This window comes from Odocoileus virginianus, chromosome 33 (assembly GCF_023699985.2).
Source record: "Odocoileus virginianus isolate 20LAN1187 ecotype Illinois chromosome 33, Ovbor_1.2, whole genome shotgun sequence".
NCBI classification, from domain to species: Eukaryota; Metazoa; Chordata; class Mammalia; order Artiodactyla; family Cervidae; genus Odocoileus; species Odocoileus virginianus.
In genome coordinates this window covers 26,225,944-26,250,347 of record NC_069706.1, presented here as the reverse complement: position 1 = coordinate 26,250,347, position 24,404 = coordinate 26,225,944, and the positions used below count along the sequence as shown (strand labels likewise).

At 43.0% G+C, this 24,404-nt stretch overlaps 1 protein-coding gene across 1 annotated transcript in view; it reads right to left on the bottom strand.

Annotated features, from left to right (window-relative positions):
• ITGAM (integrin subunit alpha M) overlaps positions 1-23,439 on the bottom strand; it is a 35,864-nt gene extending 12,425 nt beyond the window's left edge. The window contains exons 1-14 of the mRNA XM_020893743.2: positions 23,304-23,439; positions 20,668-20,773; positions 17,241-17,344; positions 16,655-16,725; positions 16,399-16,516; positions 15,579-15,709; positions 15,015-15,160; positions 13,882-14,035; positions 12,720-12,870; positions 11,222-11,295; positions 9,040-9,169; positions 8,368-8,510; positions 2,935-3,075; positions 2,632-2,841 (exon numbers count right to left, since the gene is read on the bottom strand). Of these exons, the coding sequence (XP_020749402.2) occupies positions 2,632-2,841; positions 2,935-3,075; positions 8,368-8,510; positions 9,040-9,169; positions 11,222-11,295; positions 12,720-12,870; positions 13,882-14,035; positions 15,015-15,160; positions 15,579-15,709; positions 16,399-16,516; positions 16,655-16,725; positions 17,241-17,344; positions 20,668-20,773; positions 23,304-23,331 (1,707 nt within the window). The 5' untranslated portion in view covers positions 23,332-23,439. The remainder of the gene's footprint in view (positions 1-2,631; positions 2,842-2,934; positions 3,076-8,367; positions 8,511-9,039; positions 9,170-11,221; positions 11,296-12,719; positions 12,871-13,881; positions 14,036-15,014; positions 15,161-15,578; positions 15,710-16,398; positions 16,517-16,654; positions 16,726-17,240; positions 17,345-20,667; positions 20,774-23,303) is intronic.
• Between the last annotated feature and the right edge of the window lie 965 nt (positions 23,440-24,404).

Sequence of the window (24,404 nt, the reverse complement as noted above, 5' to 3'; positions counted from 1 at the left end):
GTGTGGGTGTGAGTGGGTGTGAGTATGGGTGGGGATGGATTGTACAGGGGTGTGGGTGAGGGTGGGTGAATGTGTGGACCCTCCCCTTACCCTTGTTATCCTTTCCAGGGCAAGTTCTGGTAAAGATAAAAGGGCAGAAGGAGCTAGGGCTTTTGCTGTTTACTTTACATCTTTTAACTTATACAAGTATGCAAAGTGTTGTAATAAAAATAAAGTAAAACCAGAGCCTTCAAATCCCATTTACACAAAGAAACAACAGATGCCAATGAGATAAAGGCTTAACTATAATATTTACAAAATTGTGGAAAGAGGTTCCATGACACAAAGGGAAGAATGTGAGGAGTGCTGAACTGTAACTAAAGAACGTGTGACTACTGAACACCTCGAGCCCTAGAAGCCTGTATTCTTCAACAACAGAAACCACTGCAATGAGAAGCCCATGCATTGCAACTAGAGAATAGCCCCTGCTGGCCGCTAGAGAAAAACCGGAGAAGCAATGGAGATTCAGTGCAGCCATAAATAAATAAGTAAAATTATTTTTTTAAAAGGAGTGTGTGAAAAATACTAGGGCTGACATAGCATAATAGTCCATACACTAGAATGGGCAAAACTGATCTATGGTGGAAAATAATTGGAACAGTAGCTTCCTCTAGGATGGAGTGGGGTCAGAAATTGACTGGGAGGGGACAGGTGGGAACTTTCTAAAGTGATAATGATGTTCGGTACAGTAAGTGAAATTGCTCAGTTGGGTCTGACTCTGCAACCCCATGGACCGTAGCCTGCCAGGCTCCTCTGTCCATGGAATTTTACAGGTATGTATCTTTGTAGAATTATTGGGGGTTGTTTGTTTGGTTTTTGGTTGTCTGGTCACACCACACGGCTTTCAGGGTCTTAGTTTCCCAATCAGGGATTGAACCCAGGCAATGGCAGTGAAAGCACTGAGTCATAACCGCTGGACTACCAGAGAATTCCCAGGATTTGGGGTTATGTTTTTCAAAATTCATTGGCCAAAGATCTGTGCATTTTCTGTCTATATATTTTATCTTAAAATTAACGGTAAGCAAATATTAAATTCTAGTTAAAGATATACATGGTGAGGTATTTAGGGGTGAAGTCGGACTGGTGTTGCAAATTACTTTGAAATACATTTTAAAATGTGATGAACTGATGAACAGGTAGAAAAGGATGAATATAAGGATGGAGATGTGAAAAAGCAAATCTAGTAAAATATTCATAGATTTTAGCTTATAAATACATGGATGTTCACTGTACATTAAAATTTTTCTTAATAAAATGGAAAAATTTTACTGATGCCTGGGGCTCTGTCCATATGTGCTTCAGTCGTGTCTGACTTTTTCCCACCCCATGGACTGCAGCCCACCAGGCTCTTCTGTCCATGGGATACTCCAAGCAAGAATACTGGAGTGGGTTGCCATGCCCTCCTGCAAGAGATCTTCCCGATCCAGGGATCAAACCCTTGTCTCCTGCATTGGCAGATGGGTTCTTTACTGCTGGTGCCACCTGAGAAGCCCCTGGAGCCCTGACCTCAGACCAATTAAATCAGAACCCCTACTGGCAGGGCCCAGGCACCCATTTTTTAAGAACTTCAGGTGATGTTAGTGGGGTTGAACCTTGTGAGGGATTTGGCAGGAGTGATGAAGAAACAGAGAAAGGACATAAGAAAAATTTGGGGGGAAAAATGCCGGAAAAAAGTCAGAGACCAGAAGACTGGATGGCCTCAGTGGGCTGTAAGGGAGAAAGCCAGACTGTGGTGGTCCCTCTAGATGGTGGGCTTCATCTGGCAGGAAAGAGGGCACTTCTTCAGGAGGAAACCAGTTGTGGCAATCAACATTTTAAGTGACCAGTCATCAGGATCAGCTGCACAATTTGCAGGACCCCATGGGGGGAAAACAATGTAGGACTCCTTATTCAAAAGTTGTTAAGAATTTCAAGATGGCCGGAGCAGAGCGTTAATCTAAGCACAGCGCCCGTTTGAGAGAGGCGCACTGAATGGCTGCACACAGGTCACACACCTGTGAAGCACGCTGTCCTGGTAGAACGACCAGCCACAGGGCTTCCTGTGTTGGGAGACTCTCACTGCTAAAATCAAGAGGTTAGTTAGCTGCTGTTAGCTGCTCAGTCGTGTCTGACTCTGTGCAACCCCACGGACTGCAGCCCACCAGGCTCCTCCGTCCTTGGAATTCTCCAAGCAAGAATACTAGAGTGGGTTGCCATTTCTTCCTCCAGGGGATCTTCCCAAGCCAGGGCTTGAACCCCAGTCTCCTGCATTGCAGATTCTTTACCAATTGAGCCAACAGGGAAGCCCCAAACCAGGACAGATGTGGGGCAAACCAGGTCTATTGGTCATCCTACGAAGACTGAGATTCAGAGGAGAGGAAGGTCTACATCCTAACACTTCCGGCTCACCATTCATTACCTCTGAGCCTTCATCTTCCCTCCTGGAAAGGGGCAGCAGTGATGCTGGCCCTGTGCACCTCCTCTAGTTGTCAGAATGAATCTTTTCTGTGAAATGTGTATTATTTTTGAAGGTTCTGAAAAGGACTTCTGGGAGAACTGGCCTGGCAGCTGCGGGAATGTCAATTTAGAAAGGAATCGATGACCCGGCCTCACCTGGCTGTGGGAGGGGTTGATGCGCAGTTCTGAGGTTCCGTGGAACAGGTAGACAGCACCCCGGTTCTCTTGCTCTCCCGGGGCCCCAATGGCCACATCCACCAGCCTGTCCCCATTCACATCCCCCATTGCTGTCAGGGCTGCCCCAAAGCGGCTCCAGGGGTGGCCCGGCTCCCCTCGCAGGACAGCATCACACTGCCACTTAGCTCTCTGCAGAACAAAAATAGTGTCAGGTCCCACCCCAGGTGACCCATCCATCCCACAGCCAGACCCCACCCAGCCTGGGTCTCATCAGCTACTCACCCCCCGGGGAAAGGGGCACACGGACACCTGGCCCCCTCGCATCTGCTCATAAAAATGGGGGGCCCCAATGAGGACCAGGTCAGAGCTGCCATCTCTGTTGACATCCACGGAGCGGAGGGAGGCCCCAAAGTAGGAGCCGATCTGAAAGAGATAAGGCCAAGATCACATACCTCTTTCCACCTAAAACAGGGCATGGGGGGTTTTCTCCCTGGGACGTAAAATCAACCTGCTGAGGCAAGCCCTTTGGAGTGGATGAGATCCTCTCCCTGTTTTGTGATCAATCCTTGTTTGAAGGTACTGCCAGCTGAAGAGCCTGTTATAGAGTTGATGGGCGGTGGTGAGGGTTCACCCTAAACCATGTTCCAGGGAGATGATTAAGGTAGCAAAGAAGTTGGATTTGAAAATACAGACAGGGGCTTCCCTGGTAGTCCAGTGGTTAAGAATCCACCTTCCAATGCAGAGAAAGCAGGTTCCATCCCCGGTTGGGGAACCAAGGTCCCACATGTTGTGGGACAACTAAGCCCAAGTACCATAACTACTGAGGCTGCACACCACAGCTAGAGAGAAGCCTGCATCTGTGACAAAGAGTCCTCAAGCTCCTATGAAATATCCCACGCACTGCAACTAAGCCCCGGAGCAGCCAAAAATAAAATAAATATTTTTTTAATTAAAAAAAATGGGGAGAAAAGCCTAGAAGGCCATACAGAATATCCTTTCAATATGTTGGAAGTCTTTAGGGGGTAAATCAAAGTTGGCAGTCTGGCTAATAAGGAATCAACTGGCTTGGATGAAAAATAACTATTGCTACAGGAATTTTTTTTGCATGATATTGAGAAATAATGTTTAACTTTTAAAACAGTTTTAAAATATGTTCAAAAAATATCAAGATATGTTCTCTGTAAATGGGTAGACTTCATCCATAGAAATCACCCGTTTAGTCATTCATTCATTCATTCATTCATTCAACAAACAAAGGGTTGCTCTTTGCTGAGTGTGAGGTTGGGTAGTAGAGACGGTGCCTTCAAGGCTTTCGGTTCAGGAGTTTGGAAGGGAGAACTGTACCAGATAAAAGGGAGGTGTATATGGAAATTTCTCATTTGTGGGGCAAGTTCTAGCAAGGAAAAGTGCATATGGCATCAAGACAGTGACTCACCACTGTCTGATTTCTGCCCCACACACCTCTGAGGGAAGCCTCCTGATAAGTCTGTGCATATGCATGCTAAGTTGCTTCAATTGTGCCTGACTCTTTGTGACCCTATGGATTGCAGCTTGCCACGCTCCTCTCTCCATGCAGAGGAGACTCTTGCCTGGACTCCCCAGGAGATCTTAATAAATTCTTGCCTGGATTTCTCAAGGCAAGAATCCTGGAGTGGGTTGCTATGCCCTACTCCAGGGGATCTTGTCCACTCAGGGATCAAACCCATGTCTCCTGTGTTTCTTGCACGCAGGAGGCTTCCTTCCTGCTGAGCCATCGGGGAAGCCCAACTCTCCCACCCCACCCCGCCCCACCCCACCCCCACCTCCTCCCCCATAGTTCAATAAAGGCATTTAAGCTTCATCATAAAGTCAATAGGATTTTTTTTTTTTTTGCTTTTAGGTCAAGTTTATTGGGTATAATTTCCACATAATAAAATTCAACCTTTTTATTAGTTTCATGAGTTTTGACAAACACATAAAGTCATGTAATTACCATGATGGTCAAGATTCAGGACAGTTTCCTCACCCCCAAAATATTCCCTTTTGCTGTAATCAACCTCTTTCCTCAGTCATCAGCCCCTGGTAACCACTGATCTGTCTTCTGTCCCTAGAGTTTTGCCTTTTCCAGAAGGTTATATAAAGGGAATTATACAGTAGGTAGCTTTTCAGATCTGGCTTCTTTCAACTAGAATAAGCATTTGGGATTCATCCATGTTGTTGCATGTATCATTAATTTGTTCTGATTTATTTCTGACCAGTATTCCATTGTACAGACGTACCACAGTTTGTTTATCCATTACCCAGTTGAGGGATATTCAGGTTGATTCCAATTTGGGGCATTTATGAATAAACCCACTAGAAACATTCATACATAGGTTTTCATGTGAATGTCTATTTTTATTTCTCCTGGATAAATACCTAAGAGTGTTATGGCAACTGCATATTGAACTTTATAAGATACTGATGAGCTTTTCCAAAGTAGTCATTTTTCCAATGCCATTTTTCCATTCTGACAGCAATATATGGGTGTTTTAGTTGCCACACAACCTTGCCAGTACTTGATATTGCAAGTTTATTTCTTTTTTGTGTTAATCATACTAATAGGTGTGCAATTGTACCTCACTATGGTTTTAATTTGCATTTCTGTGATGATTTAATGATATGGGACATTCTTTCATGTGCTTATTTGCCATTCACATATCTTCTTTGATTAAGTGTCTGTTCAAATATTATGCTTATTTTTTAATTGAATTATTTAACTTCTTGTTGTTGAGTTTTGAGAATCCTTTATGTATTCTGGATATAAGTCTTTTGTCAGATATGTAATTTTATTTTATTTCAAATATGTCATTTTTAAAAAGGAAGGAAAATTTGCAAATATTTTCTTCCAATCTGTAGCTTATCTGTTCATTTTCTTAATAAATAGAGCAAAACTTTTCTTAGTTATCTTTTTTTTTCTTTATGGGCCATGTTTTCAGTGTTATATCTAAGAATTCTTCGACTAATGCAAGGTCATAAAAATTTTCTCCTGATGTTTTCTTTCACAAGTATAATAGTTTTAGATTTTACATTTAGCTCTATAATCTATTTTGAATCAATCTTAACATGGATCAGTTGACAAGATACGTGTAGAATGTTTTGTTTTGTTTTCTTACTATGGGTGTTCAATTGTTTCAGCACCATTGAACTCTCCATTGAATTGTCTTTGTGTCTTTATTGACAAGCAATTGACTATATATGTGTCAGTTTACTTGAGGCCTGTTCTGTTTCTCTGATATTCCTGCCACACTGTTCTGCTTACTGCAACTTTCTTAGGAAGTCTTAAAATTCAGGTAGTCCATAAATCTTCCACTAAATACTTAATAGTATTCACCTAAGATCTTTTTCAAACCTGTTTTAAATATTTGCTTTCTTTGATTTTTTCATATAAATCTTAGAACCAGCTCATTAATTCTACAAATAAATTAGAATTTTGATTGGCACTGTGTTGCATCTATAGATCAACTTGAGAAGTAACATCTTAGCAATATTGAGTCTTCCAATCCATGAACACAGTATATCTTTCCATTTATTTAGGCTTTTGATTTCTCTCATTAGTGTTTTGTACATTTCAGTATAAAGATATTGTACACATTTTATTAGATTTATACCTAAGTATTTCATGGTCTGGGCTTCTCAGGTGGTGCTAATAGCAAAGAACCCACCTGCCAGTGCAGGAGCTTCAGGAGACACAGATTCAATCCCTGGGTCGGGAAGGTCCCCTGGAGAAGTAAATGGCAACCCACTCCAGTATTCTTGAGAATACCATGGACAGAGGAACCTGGCAGGCTACAGTCCATGGGGGGTCACAAAAGAGTCAGGCATGACTGAGCAACTAAACAACAACAATAGTAAATCTACGGTTAACTGCCAAACTGTGTTCCATAAGAGCTGTATTATTTTACATTCCCAGCAGCAAAGTATGAAGGTTCCAATTTCTCGACATTCTCACCAACATATGCTATTTTTCATTTGTTTTTTTTCTTTGAAATAGCCTTTCTAGTGCTATCTCTATTGTGGTTTTGACTTACATTTCCCTAATGACTACTAATGTCAAATATCTTTTCATGTTTTTATTGGCCATTTGTATATCTTATCTGAAGAAATATCTATCTCAATTCTTTGGCCATTTTTAAATGAGGTTGTATTTTTATTGTTGAATTGTAAAAGTTCTTTATATATTCTAAATACCAGATCTTTATCAGATATATGACTTGTAAATAGTTTCTCCCATTCTTTTCATTTCCTTTACAGTGTAATTTGATGCTTAATGGTTTTAAATTTAATGAAGTCCAACTTACCTGTTTTATATTTGCTTGTGTTTATGGTGGAATGTTCAAAAACTCATTGCCAAATCTAAGGTTACAGAAATTCACCTAAGAATCTCTCTAAGAGGTTTATAGCTTTTATTTTTACATTTAGGTTTTTGATCCATTTTAAATTAATTTCTGTATATTGTGAGGTAAGGATCCAAATTTATCCATTTGCATGTGGATATCCAGTTCACCCAACATCTTTGTTGAAAATCTTTTTTTCCTTAGTGAGTGAACTTGATACCTTTGTTGAAAATCAACTGGCCATAGTTATATGGGCTTATTTCTGGACTCTCAGTTCTAGTCCATTGATCTAAAGTCTGTCCTTAGCTGTACCATCCTGTCTTGATTACTGTAACTTTAAAGTAAGCTCCAAATTGGAAACTGTGACTCCTCCAACTTAATTCTTCTTTTTCAAGATTATTTTGGCTACTGCAGGTCTGTTGCATTTTCATATGAACTTTAGAATCAGTTGGCCCATTTCTGCAACATTGTTGAACAAGCCCTATGTTCCTGGGATAAACCACACTTGGTCATGATGTATTCTTTTTATAGATTGATGAATTCAAGTTGCTAACACTTTCTTAAAAACAGTTTTTGCAGGGGTGATATTCAAAATATTGAACTCTTAGGACTGCTCAGGCAGCAACCACAGGCTTAGCTGAAATGGGTCCTAGAAGTCTTCTGAGTCAGGTTGTGTCTGACGTCATAGTTGCTAGATTATGGCAAAGTTCAAAGAGTACTGGGTGAGGGGACCAGAGTGCATAGTGGGGGTGGGGAGAGAGAGGGGGGAGGATGTCTCAACGAAGCAGTTATTTATTGACAGATGTAGAATTATTTCAATATTTTAATAACTAATATAGTTTACTTGTTAGAAAAAGTGAAAGTGCTAATCACTCAATCATGTCCCACTCTTTGTGACCCCAAGGATCGAACTCAGGTCTCCCGCATTGCAGGCAGATTCTTTACCATCATAGCCATCCTGGTTATGGACTGGTCAAATGCAAGTTTTGTGTACAGATAGACTTGTAGAGAGCTCTGGACAGGTCAAGTGTTGGTATTTACTATTATCAGAAAAGTGAGGACACAATATTTTCAAATGCAAGTTTGTCCCAAAGTTGGTTCCACTGTTCTCTAGCTTAAAGCCCTCTGAAATCTGCTTTACAAAACTCTGCCACACCTTATATATATATATCTGAGTCCCTTTGCTGTCCACCTGAAACTATTGCAACATTGATAATCAGCTACACTCCAATACAAAATAAAAAGTTTAATAAAAAAAAAAACTCTGCCCCATTGGCACCTAGTGATGCCCATCCTGGAAGCCCTCAGTCCCCGGGGTACTTCTGTTGGTATATCCATGCCCTACACACTCGGCACTCACCTGGCTTCCTTTGATTTCAGCGTTTTTCTCCCAAACACCTGCATTCTGTCTGAATATCACCACCAGGCCAGTGTGCTGATATCGAGGCGCTCCCAGAAACAGGCTTTGCACCCGGTTCCGCAAGGCGACTTCGGCAGCATAACCTGAAGATGATGAATTAAGAGGAGAAAGTGCTTTCCCTCAGAGACTCTGCCCCCACCAACAGGACTGTCCCATGAGTAGGGGCAATGGGGCTGCCCCATGGTTGTGAGATTGGGGTAATTGAACCTGGCACTCTATTCCTCTTCATTTGTTGTTGTTGGTAGTGGTGTTATTGTTTAGTCACTAAGTCATATCCAACTGTTTTTGACTCCATGAACTGTAGCCCACCAGGCTCCTCTGTCCATTGGATTCTCCAAGCAAGAATACTGGAGCGGGTTGCCGCTTCCTTCTCCAGGGGATCTTCCCAACCCAGGGATTGAACCTGAGTCTCCTACATTGGCAGACAGATTCTTTACCTCTGAGTCACCAGGGAAGCCCATTCCTCCTCATTAGCATAATTAAAATGAAGTTTTGTTATTTCTGTCTTTAAACCTATCCCAAGAGCCTGTGAAAGATCCAAGGACATCTACACTGGTTGAAATATGCCACATCCTGACCCCTTCTTAGAGTAACTCTACCCTCTCTACTTACCCAAGTAAGCATCATTCATGTCTGAATCTACCCTGGTTGTATTGATGAAAGTGATTTTATCCTTTGATGTATGCAGAAAGGCTCCACCAGCCCAATCAAAGCTCCCCACAGCACCCAGCAAGGGACCATTCTGGGAAAGAAGGTAGAATAAGATTAAGAAATCTAGAGCTTCAGTGCCATCAAAATCCCAATGGCATTTTTCACAGAAATAGAACAAACAATCCTAAAATTTGTATGGGATCACAAAAGATCCCAAATAACCAAAGCATTTTGAGAAAAAGAACAAGTTAGAGACATCACACTTCCTGGATTCAAACTATATTGCAAACCTATAGTAATCAAAACATAAAAATAGACACATAAGTCAATGGAACAGAATAGAGAGCTGCTTATATATGTATGTATATAAACCCATACATATGTTGTTCTTATGTATTGTGGGCTTCCCTGATAGCTCAATGGTAAAGAGTCTGCCTGCAATGCAGGAGACTAGGTTCAATCCCTGAGTTGGGAAGATCCTCTAGAGAAAGAAATGGATATCCACTCCAATATTCTTATCTGGGAAACCCCAGGGACAGAGAAGCCTGGTAGGCTAAAGTCCATGGGGTCACAAAAGAGTTGGACACGACTTAGTGAATTTACAACAAAGGAGAGAATAATATACAGTGGGGAAAGGATAGTCTCTTCAATAGATGGTTTTGGGAAAATTAGGCAGCCACATGCAAAAGAATGAAACTGGACCACTGTCTTACACTATTCATAAAGATCAATTCAAAATGGATAAAAGACTTGAACATAAGGTCAGAAACCATACAACTCCACGAAGAAAACATAGGTAGTAATCTCCTTGGCATCAGTCTTGGCGATGATTGTTTGAATTTAACACCAAAAACATAAGCAGTGAGACTACATTAACTAAAAAGCTTCTGCATAGCAAAGGAAACCAACAACAAAATTAAAAGGTAACTTATAGAGCAGGAGAAAATATTTTCAAATAATATATCATATATCCATATTTGGGTTAGTACCCAAAATACATAAAGAACTCATACAACTCAAAAGTTTGTTTTAAAACCTGAATTGTAAATGGGCAGAAGATCTGAAAAGACATTTTTCCAAAGAAGACATACAGATGGCCAAGGCATACATGAAAAAAAAAGCTCAACATCACTAATCATCAAGGAAATGCAAACCAAAATCACAATGAGCTATCACTTCACACCTGTTGGAGTGGCTGTCATCACAAACAGAAGAAATAAGTGTTGCTGAGGATGTGAAGAAAAAGGAAACCTTATACACAGTTGGTGGAAAAGTAATTGGTATAGCCACTATGGAAAAGAATAAGGTGGTTCCTCAAAATTTTTAAATTAAAACTAGTATGATCCCAGAAATCATACTTCTGGGTAAATATCCAAAAGAAATGAAAATACTAACTTGAAAAGGTGTCTGGGACTTCCCTGGTGGTTCAGTGGTTAAGAATCCTCCTGCCAATGTAGGGGACACAAGTTCAATCCCTGGTCTGGGAAAGTCCCACATACTGTAGAGCAACTAAGCCCATGCACCTCAAGTACTGAAGCCCGTGCACTTAAGAGTTCATGTTCTGCAACAAGAGAAGCCACTGCAATGAGAAGCCTGTGCACTGTAACTGGAGAGTAGCCCCCACTTGCCACAACTAGAGAAAGCCCGTGTGCAGCAGTGAAGACCCAGCACAATCAAACATAAATAAATTAGCTTTTAAATGGTACTGCTGAACTTGTTTCCAAAGCAGAAACAGACTCACAGACATAGAAAACAAATTTGTGATTACCAAAGAGGAAAGTGGGAGAAGGGATAAATTAGGAAACTGGGATTTATAGATACACACTACATATAAAACAGATAAACAAGGTCCTACTGTATAGCACAGGGATCTGTATTCAATATCTTATTATAGCCTATAATGGAAAAGAATATGAAAAAGAATATAAATATATATATATATAGAGAGAGAGAGAACTGAATCACTTTGCTGTACACCAGAAATTAATACATCACTGTAAATTAACCATACTTCAACTTTAAAGAAAGAAAAAAAGATGTACCTCCCAACAGGTACCCATCACAGAGAATAGCCCCCAACCTTTGCATCTCTTCTCCCGCTTTGTCTCACCCCTCAACTCCAATTAAACAAAAGGCCACTTACGGAGGTGAAGGCAGCGCTGAAACCTTCCTGAGACATCTCATATTCAAAGGAACTGGTACTTCCTGTCTGCGTACCTGTGAAGAAAAGAGCACTCTACATTAAAGAAAGCAGAAGAACCAAGAAGAGGGGCTGGAAACTCAAATGCTATCGCAACCAGACAAAAGGAGCCTCAGATGAGAGCCATACAACCCACTCCCCTTATTTTTACATTTGCTCTGTTATGCTTTTCTTTTGTTTTTCATTTAAGTTATAGTTAATCTACAATATTAATGTCAGTTTCAGGTGAGGAGCATAGTGATTCAGCATTTTTGCAGATTATACTCCTTTATAGGTTATTACAAGATAATGGCTATAATTTATATCTTTGTTGCTTATCTAGCTGTATTGCTGTTGTTCAGTCACTAAATTGTGTCCAGCTCTTTGCACCCCCATAAATTGCACCACACCAGGTTTCCCTGTCTTTCACTAACTCCTGGAGTTTTCTCAAACTCATATCCATGTCCATGGATGGATGCCCTCCAACCATCTTATCCTCTGTCACTCCTTTCTCCTGCCCTCCATCTTCCCCAGCATCAGGGTCTTTCCAATGAGTCGGCTCTTCACATCAGGTGGTCAACGTATTAGAGTTTCAGCTTCAGGATTAGTCCTTCCAATGAATTTTCAGAGTTGATTCCCTTTAGGATTGACTGGTTTGATCTCCTTGCTGTCCAAGGGACTCTCAAGAGTCTTTTCCAGCACCACAATTCAAAAGCATCAATTCTTTGGTGTTCAGCCTCCTTTATGATCCAACTCTCACACGACTACTAGAAAAACTACAGCTTAGACTATATGGACTGTTGTCAGCATGTGGCCCCTTTTTAATATTTAGTTTTATTTATTTGGCTGCACTGGGTCTTAGATATGGGTGCAGGATCCAGTTCCCTGACCGGGGATCAAACCCTGGCTCCCAGGATTGGGAACATGGAGTCTTAACCACTAGACCACCAGGGAAGGCTACATATGCCCCTTTGAAAGGGATGGTGGCTATTTGGTTCCGATTATTTTTTGTCCAGTGGGTATATGGTCCTCAAGGTGTCTAATCTTCCAAATTTTCAAGAGAAACCATAAATTCAGACTGTATGTGAACATTCCCCCAATTTTTAAATTCTTTCCTTCAACATTTATTGAACATGCTTCATGTACCAGGCATTATTCTAAGCACTGGAGATACAGCAGTGAACGAAACAGACAAATGTTGGCAACACATCCAAATTTGGGGAAAATACCATATGGGATTTGTCTCCCCTAATTTTGCAGCCAAGACTTGCAAAATTAGATCTTTCTATTTCAAAGAAATGGAGCTAGAGGCCGGAGTTGTTGAGAACAGGAGGAAGAAGAGAGTTGATGATGAGGGTCAGAATGCCAAGGGCTAGGTGGTCCTTGTTTCTAGAGGGAAATACATGTTTGGGGGTAAGGGGCTGCCTTGGAGCTGCTCCAGGACTACAAAACCTTAGCTTACCCTCAATTGCAAAGATCTTTTCCTGAAGCTGGTTCTGAATGGTCTTCAGAGCTTCGAAGTTATTCACCCGGAACACATGGTCAGCAGATGGCTTAGATGCAATAGTATGGAGCTCCTTTTGAGTGTTCTCAGTCTTAAAAGCATCTCCCACCTGTTAGCAAAAAACAGAGGTCGAATCAGACAATTTCTGGAAGTAGCACTCTCCTCCAGCAAAGAACATTCTACAGGAAAAGAATCTGAAAATATCTGTCCAAGGAAGGAATGTACCAGAAGGCCCCCAGGACGGGGCTGCCAGGTACGGTGGAGTAGGTTGTATACTCTACATTCTGTCAAGGGGGAAATTGCGGCTGAAATTCAGCCTTTGGTCCATTTGCTGTGCCATGCCTCCTGACATGGAACTGACCTCTCTTTAGAGGACAGGGAGCTTCCTCCTTCACATGAATTTGTTTCCCACTTGCCAAGCCAGGGACCCCAGATGATACATCTTTCTATGTCATACAAGATACTGTAGTAGTTTGATGACACTGGTGCTCCCAACCCTTTACCCCTTCCTGTATCCAAGCCCTTTCCTCAAAGCTTTGCTGTGCCCTCCTCTTCCTGGTAGAGTATTCTGCTCCATTCATTGTCTCTGGGCTCTGCCACATGTATTGCTTTAGCTCTTGGATGTTATTACATGTGATACAAACAGAGGCTTGAAAAAATGCTTGCAACATTTCTACTTGCTCTTTTGTTCCTCTGCTTTCACCATGAGAACATGCCCAGGCTAGCCCACTGGAGGAAGAGACACATGGAACAGAAGCATCAAGCTACCCCAGCCCCAGGAGACAAACATGGCAACCCTCAGACGTGGAGAGAGCCCAGTCAAGATCAGCAGAGCCACCAACCAGCCTGCAGCTGATTACAGACACGTGAGTGAGTTCAGCTGGGACCAGAAAAACTGCCCAGCCTGACCCATAGACTCACTTACCGTTTTAAGCCACTGAATGTTGGGATCATTTGTTATACAGCATCATTGCAACAGTAGTTCGCTAGACAGGTGCATCTGTGCCAGCAGAGATGACCCTGGCCCCATTTTGACTTTATTGATGCTTGCAAGTTCAAAGGAGGGTGTGTTTGAGTAGAAACCCACACAAGTATCAAGTCACAGAGCCACATTTCCTACCCCAATGACGTAGCGAATGATCCCTTTTCTGTCAGCTTCAGGGATGACATCCCTATACTCCAAAGGATCGAGATATTTTTCCCCATCTGTGATGACAATCATGATCTTAAGGGCATGATCCCGGGCACCATGGCTGCTGTGAAACAGTTCTCTTCTATCCAGGGTAAAGGAGAGAAAAGTCAAATTCAAGCAGACAGAGATGCGCTTGATACCAGGGAAGGAACATCAGCAGTTGCGGATGCAACTGGAGTCTGTCTAGAAGGCACTTATGCTCCCCTGGGACAAACGCTGAGCTGTAGGTGCCCCAAGATCTGGAAGGGCAGCAGAAGAACAGGAAAGTAGAAGGAAAAGAATCCTTCATTGCTTTTATATTCTTTGGCATAGGCTGATTTTTTAAATTGAGTATTATTCCTTCTAAATTTAAAAGTTGATAGCTTATTTATGCCTTCATCACCACCTCTCCTGATGACTCTCCAGCTCATCTTCCTGCACTTTTGTCTCAACCCCTACCCTTGCCTCTAAACACACACACACACACACACACACACACACACACACACACACAGATCAGAGGGAACTTTCCAAAACAAGATATGGGTACATCTCCCCACTGCTGAAAACTTTAATGGATCCATTGGCTTTTCAGTTGCCTTGCTAACCTGGCCTCAACTGATCTTTCTACACTCCCTCCAGCCTTGCCCTCTCTCCCCCTAATCCCTGCCTTGTTGTTGCTTAGTCGCTCAGTCATGTTTAGCTCTTTGCAACCCCATGGACCAGAGCCCACCAGGTTCCTCTGTCCAGGGATTTCCCAGGCAAGAACATTGCAGTGGGTTGCCATGTCCTTCTCCAAGGGATCTCCCGACCCAGGGATGGAACCCATGTCTCCTGCATTGCAGGCGGATTCTTCACCGCTGAGCCACCAGGGAAGCCCTTACTCTCACTTTTACTCACAATTTGTATGTCATGAAGGTACCAGGCACAGTCCCTCCTCCATACCTAACTCAAACCGCCCCATCCACTGGAAATACCCTCTACCCCAGCCCTTTCTGAACAATACCCCTTTATCCTGCAAAGCTCAGCCAAAAAAAAAGAGAAAAACTCCTTTCATCCTAAGCAAAGAGGGAAGAGCTTACACTACTTTGCGGATCCCCGTGGCTGTGTGTGTCCTCCCCTGCAGCTGTCTTATTGGCCCCACCAGTAATTCCGGGTCAGAGTTTCTCTTGAAACCATTGAAGGTAAAGTGAGTCCGGAAGTCGTCCGAGTACTGCATCAGAGAGAACTGGGAACAGGCACCTGGTATTAGACTGGAGAAGGCACCACTCCTCCCACTTAGCTATCTCCCGGAAATCTCTCCATAAATCCTGAAATAGTCCAGGCTCCAAATTCCTCCAAATTCTGCCCCATCCCAGCCCTTCTGCCTCACCAGGAGGACAGCAATTGGTCATCAGCTACCACTTCTCAGACTAGAACTTAGCCAGAGATGACATATGGGTTTCATGTCCCACGCCAACCCCTATCAATTGTTGTGCCTGCTTTACAGAGGGCTGGAAGAAGGCTGAAGCTGCATCCAGTCAGAGTAAGACAGCCAATCGAGAAAGAAAATGCTGATCAACTGGCAATTTGGCACCATCTGGACAGGAAGCAGGACACGACTCGCCTTAGGCAGGCGGTTTCCTAACCTACCCATTTGCACTTACCAAGGTTTTGGACTTTTGGAATTGACTCATCACAGTTGAGACAAATTTCTTCATCCGCTCAAAGTCTTCTGCGAGGATGCTACCAGAGCCATCAATCAAAAAGGCAATGTCACTGTCTTGCTGAGGGCACCCTGGGGGAAAAGGAAAAGAAACTAAGTACAAGAGACTCGGGTTCATTTTTTTTTTTAAATCAGCTGTCTGCTGAGCAATGAGAATGAAAGGCAGACAAGATGACAACCATGTGCCTAGCTAAACAAAAACATGTGACAAAGTGGTGTGGGAAACTTAAAATTAGTTCATTCTGCTCAAGGCAGGGAAAGTAGAGTTATCACAGCTACCTCATAGAAGAATAAGAAATAATTTGCAGACTTCCCTGGTGGTCCAGTGGTTAAGAATCCGATCTCCCAGTGGGACACGGGTTCGATCCCTGGGGCAGGAAGTATCCACATGCCGCGGGGCAAGTGAGCCCAAACGCCACAACTGCTAAGCCCACACGCGCTAGAGCCCATACTCCGAAACAAGAGAAGCCACTAGAATGAGAAGCCTGAGCCCCACAACTAGAGACTAGCCCTCGCTCACTGCAGCTAGAAAAAATCCCCCGACCAGCAATGAAGACCCAGCCCAACCAAAAATTAATAATTTTCTTAAAAAAGAAAGAAGAAAAGCCTGGAATGTTTAAGAGTGAAAACTGAAGAGAAACACTGGAACCCAGTTTCCTCACCCTTCTGCACCAAGATCTGTAAATAACCCCCCAAACTACGAGTCCCTCAGCCCAGTCCTGCCCAGGGCCCTCCAGTCTCACACTCTCCTCTGTACCCACCTCTGAGAGCCTCGGGGATCGTCCTGGGTTGCTGGCGCAGATTGGATCCAAACAAGAAGCAGAGGCCATTTGCATAGGTGTTCTCCTTGCAAATTTGGTGTATTGTGGGGCCACAGGCCTAGGGGGCAGGGAAACAGTGGGAGGGGCTGTCTCTGTTCCCTGTCCTTTCAACCCAACACCTCAAAACCCCAGGCCCAGCAGCCTTAGGCCCCCAACTCCTTCCCTCGGAACGCTCCCATGACCCCAGGCAACTCACCAGCAGCCGGAAAGGGTTGGCAGCAAAAGCAAGAGACAAGCCCAGGGACATGTTCACAGCCTCCGGGGGAACTGAGAGGACAGATATACACGTGGTCAGCCTTGGGGGATGGAAGGGACTCTGTAAGAGCTAGATGGGCTTCCCTGGCGGCCCAGCGGTAAAGAGTCTGCCTGCCAGTGCAGGAGACTGGGGTTCGATTCCTGGGTCAGGAAGATCCCCTGGAGGACGAATGGCAACACACTCCAGTATGCCTGAATGGGAAATTCCATGGACAGAGGAGCCTGGCGGGCTACAGTCCACGGGGCCTCCAAGAGTTGGACATGACTCAGCGACTAAACAACAAGAGCTGGACTGGGGTCACCTCAACCTGGGAGATTCGGAGGTCTGACAGATCCAAAGAGGCACATAGGTCATAGAAAGGGACAAGGAGGGGGGTGTCTGAGAGTGATTGCATGCAGTTCAGAGGCCGAGGAGCCGTCCCCCGAACACCCCACCACAGACCCCAGGACAAAGGCCTGACAAGTCCAGCTGTGTGCAGGGGTGGAATCCTAGCCCTGGGTCCCGGCCAGGGGCAGCGATGACTCACCCTGCAGGGGGATGGCCTCACACCTGCCCATGCTGTAGTCACACTGGTAGAGGCCGCCTGTTTGATTAGCAGCCCTTACCTCCTGGGGGGCTCCAACCACCAGCCTGGGGGGAGAGGGGAAACAGGTCACCACCATGACGACTGGGGAGGAGACCAATGATGGAAGTTCTGCCACTCCGAGGAAAAGTGGGGGGGCCACCCTCGCAGGGATTCCCCTCCTCCTCCCAACAGGAAGAAGACTCAGCAAAGAAAAAATGAGGAATTTATTCTTTAACCATTGTTTGTTTATTGTGAATATTCTCGCAATCCAGTCATTTGAATTTATGGTCCCAAGGGTCACTTCAGTAAGTTCAAGAATTTCTAAATCGTGAAGGTAGACAGTCTACTTTCCTAACTTGAGAGCATTTCCCTCTTCCTGTCAGGCAAGGATGCAGTATTGCAGAGTGGAAAGGAATAGAGGCCTTGGAGTTTTACTGTCTGAAATCAAAATTTAGTCCCACCCTTACTTCCTGTGTGACCTTGAAGGACTGAATTAATTACCTTATTATTCTTCAATGTTCTCATCCCCAAAATACAGAGAACAGTAGTACCTACCTCAAAGTTATTATCATGATTAAACGAGTTAGTCCATGTACAGTTCCCAAACAGGAAGATGTCTGGGGACTTCCCTGGCAGTCCAGTGGTTAAAATTCTGCACTTCCATTGTAGAGGGCATGGGTTCAATTTCTAGTCTGGGAACTTCCCTGGTGGTCCAGTGGTTAAGACTTCTGCACTTCCACTGTAGAAGGCATGGGTTCAATTCCTGGTCAGGGAACTAAGATCATGCCTGCCATATGGCACAGCCAAATTTTTTTTTAATTTTTAATTTTTTAAATTTTTTAAAATGGGAAAATGTTTAATCTTGGAGTGAGAAGAGTCCCTCTAAGGAGGACATAATATATCCAGACATATATATTCATTTTTAAATGAATACAGTCTACTCCACAAGTTTTTTAGTTTTATTTTTTTTGATCATGCCACAAGGCATTTGAGATCCTAGTCGCCAACCAAGGGTCAAACCCGTGCCCCCTGCCACAGAAGCACAGAGTCCTAACCACTGGACTGCCAGGGAAGTCCCCCCAACAGTCCTTTAAAATAAATTTCTGTATGTGATCTACACCAAAAACAAAGTCAAAAAATAAATGATAAACTGGGGGAGGGAGATGAACACCCAGACTATTTCCTCAGTAGTCAGATTTCCCACAAATCAAGAAGGCAAAAAAAAGAGAGAGAGAAAGATGGGCCACAGATAAGGAGGAAAAAAAGTGTTCACAGAAAAGGAAATAAATCTCTCTTAAAAGAAGAAATGCAATTTTTTTCCATTTATTTTTATTAGTTGAAGGCTAATTACTCTACAATATTGTAGTGGTTTCTGCCATACATTGACATGAACCAGAAAATGCAATTTAAAACTAAATTGAGATACCATTTCTTCCCTATTTGATTTACAAAGATCGTTAAGTTTGCTAACACGTTGGGTTGGCTAATTGGTGGGGAAGTAAGTGTTTGCACAAATTTCTGTGCGAGTGCCAAGTGTTGCCACCATCATAGAAGGTAATCTGGAAAAAACCTATTAAAATTACATACGCACATATACCCTTGGATCCAGCGATCCTAGTTTTAAGAATTTACTTCCAAAATACACTTGCTCATGTACAAAATGTCAGCATTGTTTATAAAGCAAAAGTTGGGAAACAATCCAATGTCTGCTCAGAAGAGATTTAAATGTAACAAAAAAGTAAATTACAGTATTTCCAAATAATAGATAATAATAAAAATAGAATATGACATCAGCATAGAAAAGAAGAAGGAAGCTCTTTGTATACTTATTTAGTAAAATCAGCAAGCTCTGCTAATTTTTAAAAAATTGCAGAAGACAGTTTAGAGCAGAAGTTGGCAAACTTTTTCTCGAAAAAAGGCGTTATTTCCATAAGTATTATTTTTGTAAAGTAAATATTTTAGGCTTTGCAGGCTATAGAGTCTGTGTCCCAGCCTCCCTGTTCTGCTACTGTGCTCCAGAGCTGCCATAAATAATAAATGACTAGAGATTGTCTTACTAAGTGAAGTAAGTCAGAAAAAAAAATACAATATCACTCATATGTGGAATCCAGTAAAAAAAAAAAAAAAAAGAAAAAGGTATAAAAATGAACTTACAAAACAGACACAGACTCACTGATTTCAAAAACAAACGTATGGTTACCGAAGGGGAAGTGTAAGTGGGAGAGATAAATTAGGAATTTACTATTAACATACATACACTGCTGTATATAAATTAGATAACCAAAACAAGGATCTATGGTATATAGTACAATGAATTCTACTCAATTTTCTGTAATAACCTGTATGGGGAAAGAATCTCAAAAATAATGAATATATGTACATGTATAACCAAACCACTTTGCTGTACATCTGAAACCAGCACAACATTGTAAATCAGCTATACTCCAATAAAAAATTCAAGTATTAGAAAGCAATAATCACTATAATAGTAACAATAATAAATGGCTAGTAGGGAGTGGGGTGGCCGATTGTCAATAAAATGTATTTACAAAAATAGGCAGCAGGCTGTGGTTCGAGTACAACATGTGCTACAAATTGTGTGCAGGATGAGTTTTAGAAAAAATGTGGTCTATGCAGTGTAGAACACCTCTGAAAGAACACACGAGAAACCACTTACCAGGGACCCTGCTGGGGAGGTAACTGGGGGATGAGAGGGAGGAAGAGGTTTTCTATCACACTCTTTCGTATATTTTGAATTTATTACTCTGATAAATTAAGAAAAAAAGGAAATTAAGGAAATTTCTAATTTTTTCAGGTATGTTGTCTTTTTTTTAATTGGAGGGTAATTGCTTTATATTACTTTGTTGGTTTCTGCCACACATCAACATGAAGCAGCCACGGGTATACATATGTCCCCTCCCTCTTAAACCTCCCTGCCGCCTCCCAGCATATCCCATCACTCTGGGTTGTCACAGAGCCCCGGGTTGAGTTCCCTGAGTCATACATTGAATTCCCTCTATCTATTTTACATATGGTAATGCACATGTTTCAGCGTTACTCTCTTAAATTGTCCCACTCTATGCTTCCCTCGCTGTGTCCACAAGTCTGCTCTTTACGTCTGCCTCTCCTTTGCTGCCCTGCAAATAGGTTCATCAGTAATTGTCTCTCTAGTTTCCATATATGTATGTGTTCATATAAGATATTTGTTCCTCTCACTTACTTCACTCTGTATAATAGGCTCTAGGTAATATTCCATTGTATACATTCACCACATCTTCTTTATCCATTCATCAGTCAGTGGGCATCTACGTTGCTTCCATGTCCTAGCTAGGTATGTTAAATCTTGAAAGGAAAGAGTGTGGGCAGGGAGTGCCCCTGCACCCCTTACCGGGATCCCTGAATCTGGACCACGCTCTGCCCGAAGCCCCTTGCGTTGTTTTGGAAGATGACTGCTTTTTCCGTGTCCAGGTTGAACCCATGACATAAGGCCAAGGCTGGAGGGAAAACAAGGGGGTGGAAGTCAGGAAGTGATATGCAAACAGTTAAGAAAGCAGCCTGGGACTTCCCTAGTGGTCCAGTGGTTAAGACTCTGAGCTTCCAATGCAGGGGGCACAGTTTCCATCCCCAGTTGAAGAACTAAGATCCCACATGCCACAGAGCTTGGCCAAAAAATTAAATTAAATTAAAAAATAAGAAAGATTTAAAAAAGAAAGAAAGCAACCTGCTCTCTTGCCCCAAGCATATTCCTGTCAGGATTCACCCTAACCCTACATGGAGATGGGTTCCCGCCAGGTCCCAACCTGGAGCAGAGGTCACCACACTCTTTCTATAAAGGGGTAAGTGCTAAGTCCCTTCAGTCGTGTCCAGTTCTTTGCAACCCCATGGACTATAGCCCACCAGGCTCCTCTGTCCATGGGATTCTCCAGGCAAGAATATTGGAATGGGTTGCCATACCCTTATTCAAGGGATCTTCCTGAAGCATGGACCGAATCCATGTCTCTCACATCTCTTGTATTGGCAAGCAAGTTCTTTACCACTAGCACCACTTGGGAAGCCGTCTATAAACGGTTCAATAGTAAATATTTTAGGTTTTGTGGACCAAGAAGCAAATGGAATCTAACTATGTATGTATTTATATAAGAAAAGAAGGGGCTTCCCTGGCGGTTCAGACAGTAAAGAATTTGTCCACAATGTGGGAGACCCAGGTTCGATCCCTGGGTCAGGAAGATCCCCTGGAGAAGGGAATGGCAACCCACTCCAGTATTCTTGCTTGGAGAACTCATTGGACAGAGGAGCCTGGCGGGCTACAGTCCATGGGGTCACAAAGAATTGGACACAACTGAGCAACTACACTTTCACTTTCAAGAAAAGAAAAAATGCATTTTTCATGAAGGAAATTAAAAATATAATAATTGAGTAAAAGTTCTTTTAATACAATTTTGCTGATGAGACAGATGGAATTTTGCAAGAGAACTAACACTTTGCTTCATGGGGATTTAAAGTTAGTATTCCTTGTCATGGATCAATTATAAATATTCTTCTGGATCTCATGGCTCCAAATATTCATCTGGGACCCGTGTACAAAAACACATGGTGCAGTCCTCACACTATGCCCCCAGACTACAGTTTGCTGACTCCTGGCCTTGGAACACCAATATCGGGTATAATGGAAGAAATTTTGATATATTGAGCTATGGGAAGTCATTCTGGCTTCTGTGCATGCTAAGTCACTTCAGTGGTGTCCGACTCTTCGTGATCCCATGGACTGTAGCCTGCCAGGCTCCTCTGTCCATGAGATTCTCATAAGGATACTGGAGTAAGTTACCATGTCCTCCTCCAGGAGATCTTCCAGTAGGAGGTTTGATCCAGGAGACACAGATTTGATCCCTGGTCTGGAAAGATCCCACATGCTGCAGGGCAACTAAGCCCATGCGCTGCAACCACAGAAGCCCTAGAGCCCGTGCTCTGCCTCAAGAGATACCACCACAATGAGATGCTCTCGCACCACAGCTAGAGAGTAGCCCCTGCTTGCCACAGCTAGAGAAAGTCTGCATGCAGCAGTGAAGACCCAGCGCAACCAAAACTAAATAAAAATTTTAAAATAAAAAAAAACAAAGATGAAATGCTTCCTTTCCTGGGGGCACCAATGCTGTTCCTGCTTTGATGATAAGACTTTCTTCCCAGGTGCCAAGGCCATACCAACTTTCTCTGTACCTGATGATCTGTTTGGCTTTCATGTCTCTTGAAACCTCGAAAGAATGCCTCCCTGACTTGTTTGATATGCTTTCTCCTGACAAAATATAAAACTATGCCCAAAACCCTGCTTCTCTGGAGCAGTTCCTCCAAGTTCTCAGGCGGCTGTCTCCTGGGCTATAGTCCTCAGTTTGACTCAAAAAACAAATGAACAAAAAACCTCTTTTCTTTTTATTGATTATTCCCATCAACAGGTACATTCAGCCCCCCTCTGAGCCCCACCCTAGGTTCCCACTCCACCGATTTGCCCAACAGTAAGTTCCTAAAGATTCCATTAGGTAAGTTCCTCGCTGTGCAACTCACAAGCATTTCTTTCCCCTCTTTGACTCAAATGCCACAAAACACAGACAAAAAAGAAAACGAACTTGAATCATTTCAGTCAGTCAGTCATTTGACAAACATTTACACCTGGGTCCTTGGAAAAGAGGAGACAAACAGGTGGAATCCAAGAAAAAATCACTCTGAGAAGAGAAGCCAAGATCTACTGTGCACCCTTTAATATGTCTTTTCACCTCTCTACGCCTCAGTTTCCTCATCCGTGAAGACGGGACCAACCAAACCCAGGGCATACTCTATGAACCAAGTCATTTATCCAAGCTTCCGTGATCATCCCATTTCAGTCTAGCTCTACTTCATGAATCCCTTCACCTTCCTCCAGTACCCTTTGGCTCTCCCCAGTCTCACTCCTAAGTATTCTGGACCCTTTCTCTCCACTCACAAACTCAAAAACTCCCCTCCTCCTTCCCCGAGAACCCCCAGCTCCAGGCATACCTGTTAGTAGAAGGATCCTGTGATTCATAGCTGGAGGCAGCAGGAACCATAAGGCTGCAGGCACCACTGAGCCACTTCAAGGAAGCCACCAAAACCAAGAGGACAGAAGGAAGGAACCAAGAAGGACAGAAAAAGAGAAGTAGGAGGCAGAAGTTGTCAGACTCAAAGGAAGAGGGCGGAGGCTCAGTGAGCACACAGTCCTGCCTGACCTTGCTCTACAAGCTGTGTACACACAGCTTGGGCTGCCTCCCTACCCAGCTCCCTGGCCCAAACCATCAAGGTCAATATCCCAAAGTTACCTCTGTTTGCCCACCTGCTTCTAGAGTTGGCCAAAACATTATGAAAAACAAAGAATAGACTGAGGACCTGCCTCCCAGGACGTGTCTCCCTGAAGCACAGTTTGCAAAATGTCCCTCCCTCCCGCCCAAGGAGCTGTCTTCTGGTGTGGCCATCAATAAGGACAACTCAGGTACAGGGCATCTGGTGATTTTTGAATATTATTTTGCTTTAAAAAAAAAAAGTCTCAAACGCTTTTGCCTAGGAATTTTCACTTCCAAGAATTTATCTTGGGACTTTCATGCTGGTCCAGTGGCTAAGACTCTGCACATCCAATGATGCAGAGGGCCCAGGTTTGATCCTTGGTCAGGGGACTAAATCACACATGCCTCAACTAAGGAAACATGTGCTGCAAGTAAGACCCAGCACAGCCAAATAAATAAATGTTTTATTTTTTTTTTAAGTTTATCCTAAGAAATAGCTTAGAAGTACAGTCAAAGATGTCTGCACAAACTGTTTTCAGGGACACAGGAGCATAATTTTCATGAAATACATAGAATCCCAAACCATACCTTGTGTCTGTCTGCTAATGTGGCCCCCAAGCCAATCATTTTTCAATCTCTCTCAAATATATTCTCTCTTGCCCTAGTTCTGCCTTAATAACCAGAGCAAAGAAGTGTGTGTTAGTCACTCAGCTGTGTCCAACTCTTTGCGACCCCATGGACTGTAGCCCACCAGGCTCCTCTGTCCATGGAATTCTCCAGACAAAAATACCGGAATACTCATTCCCTTCTCCATTCCCTACTCCATAGGCCATTCCCTTCT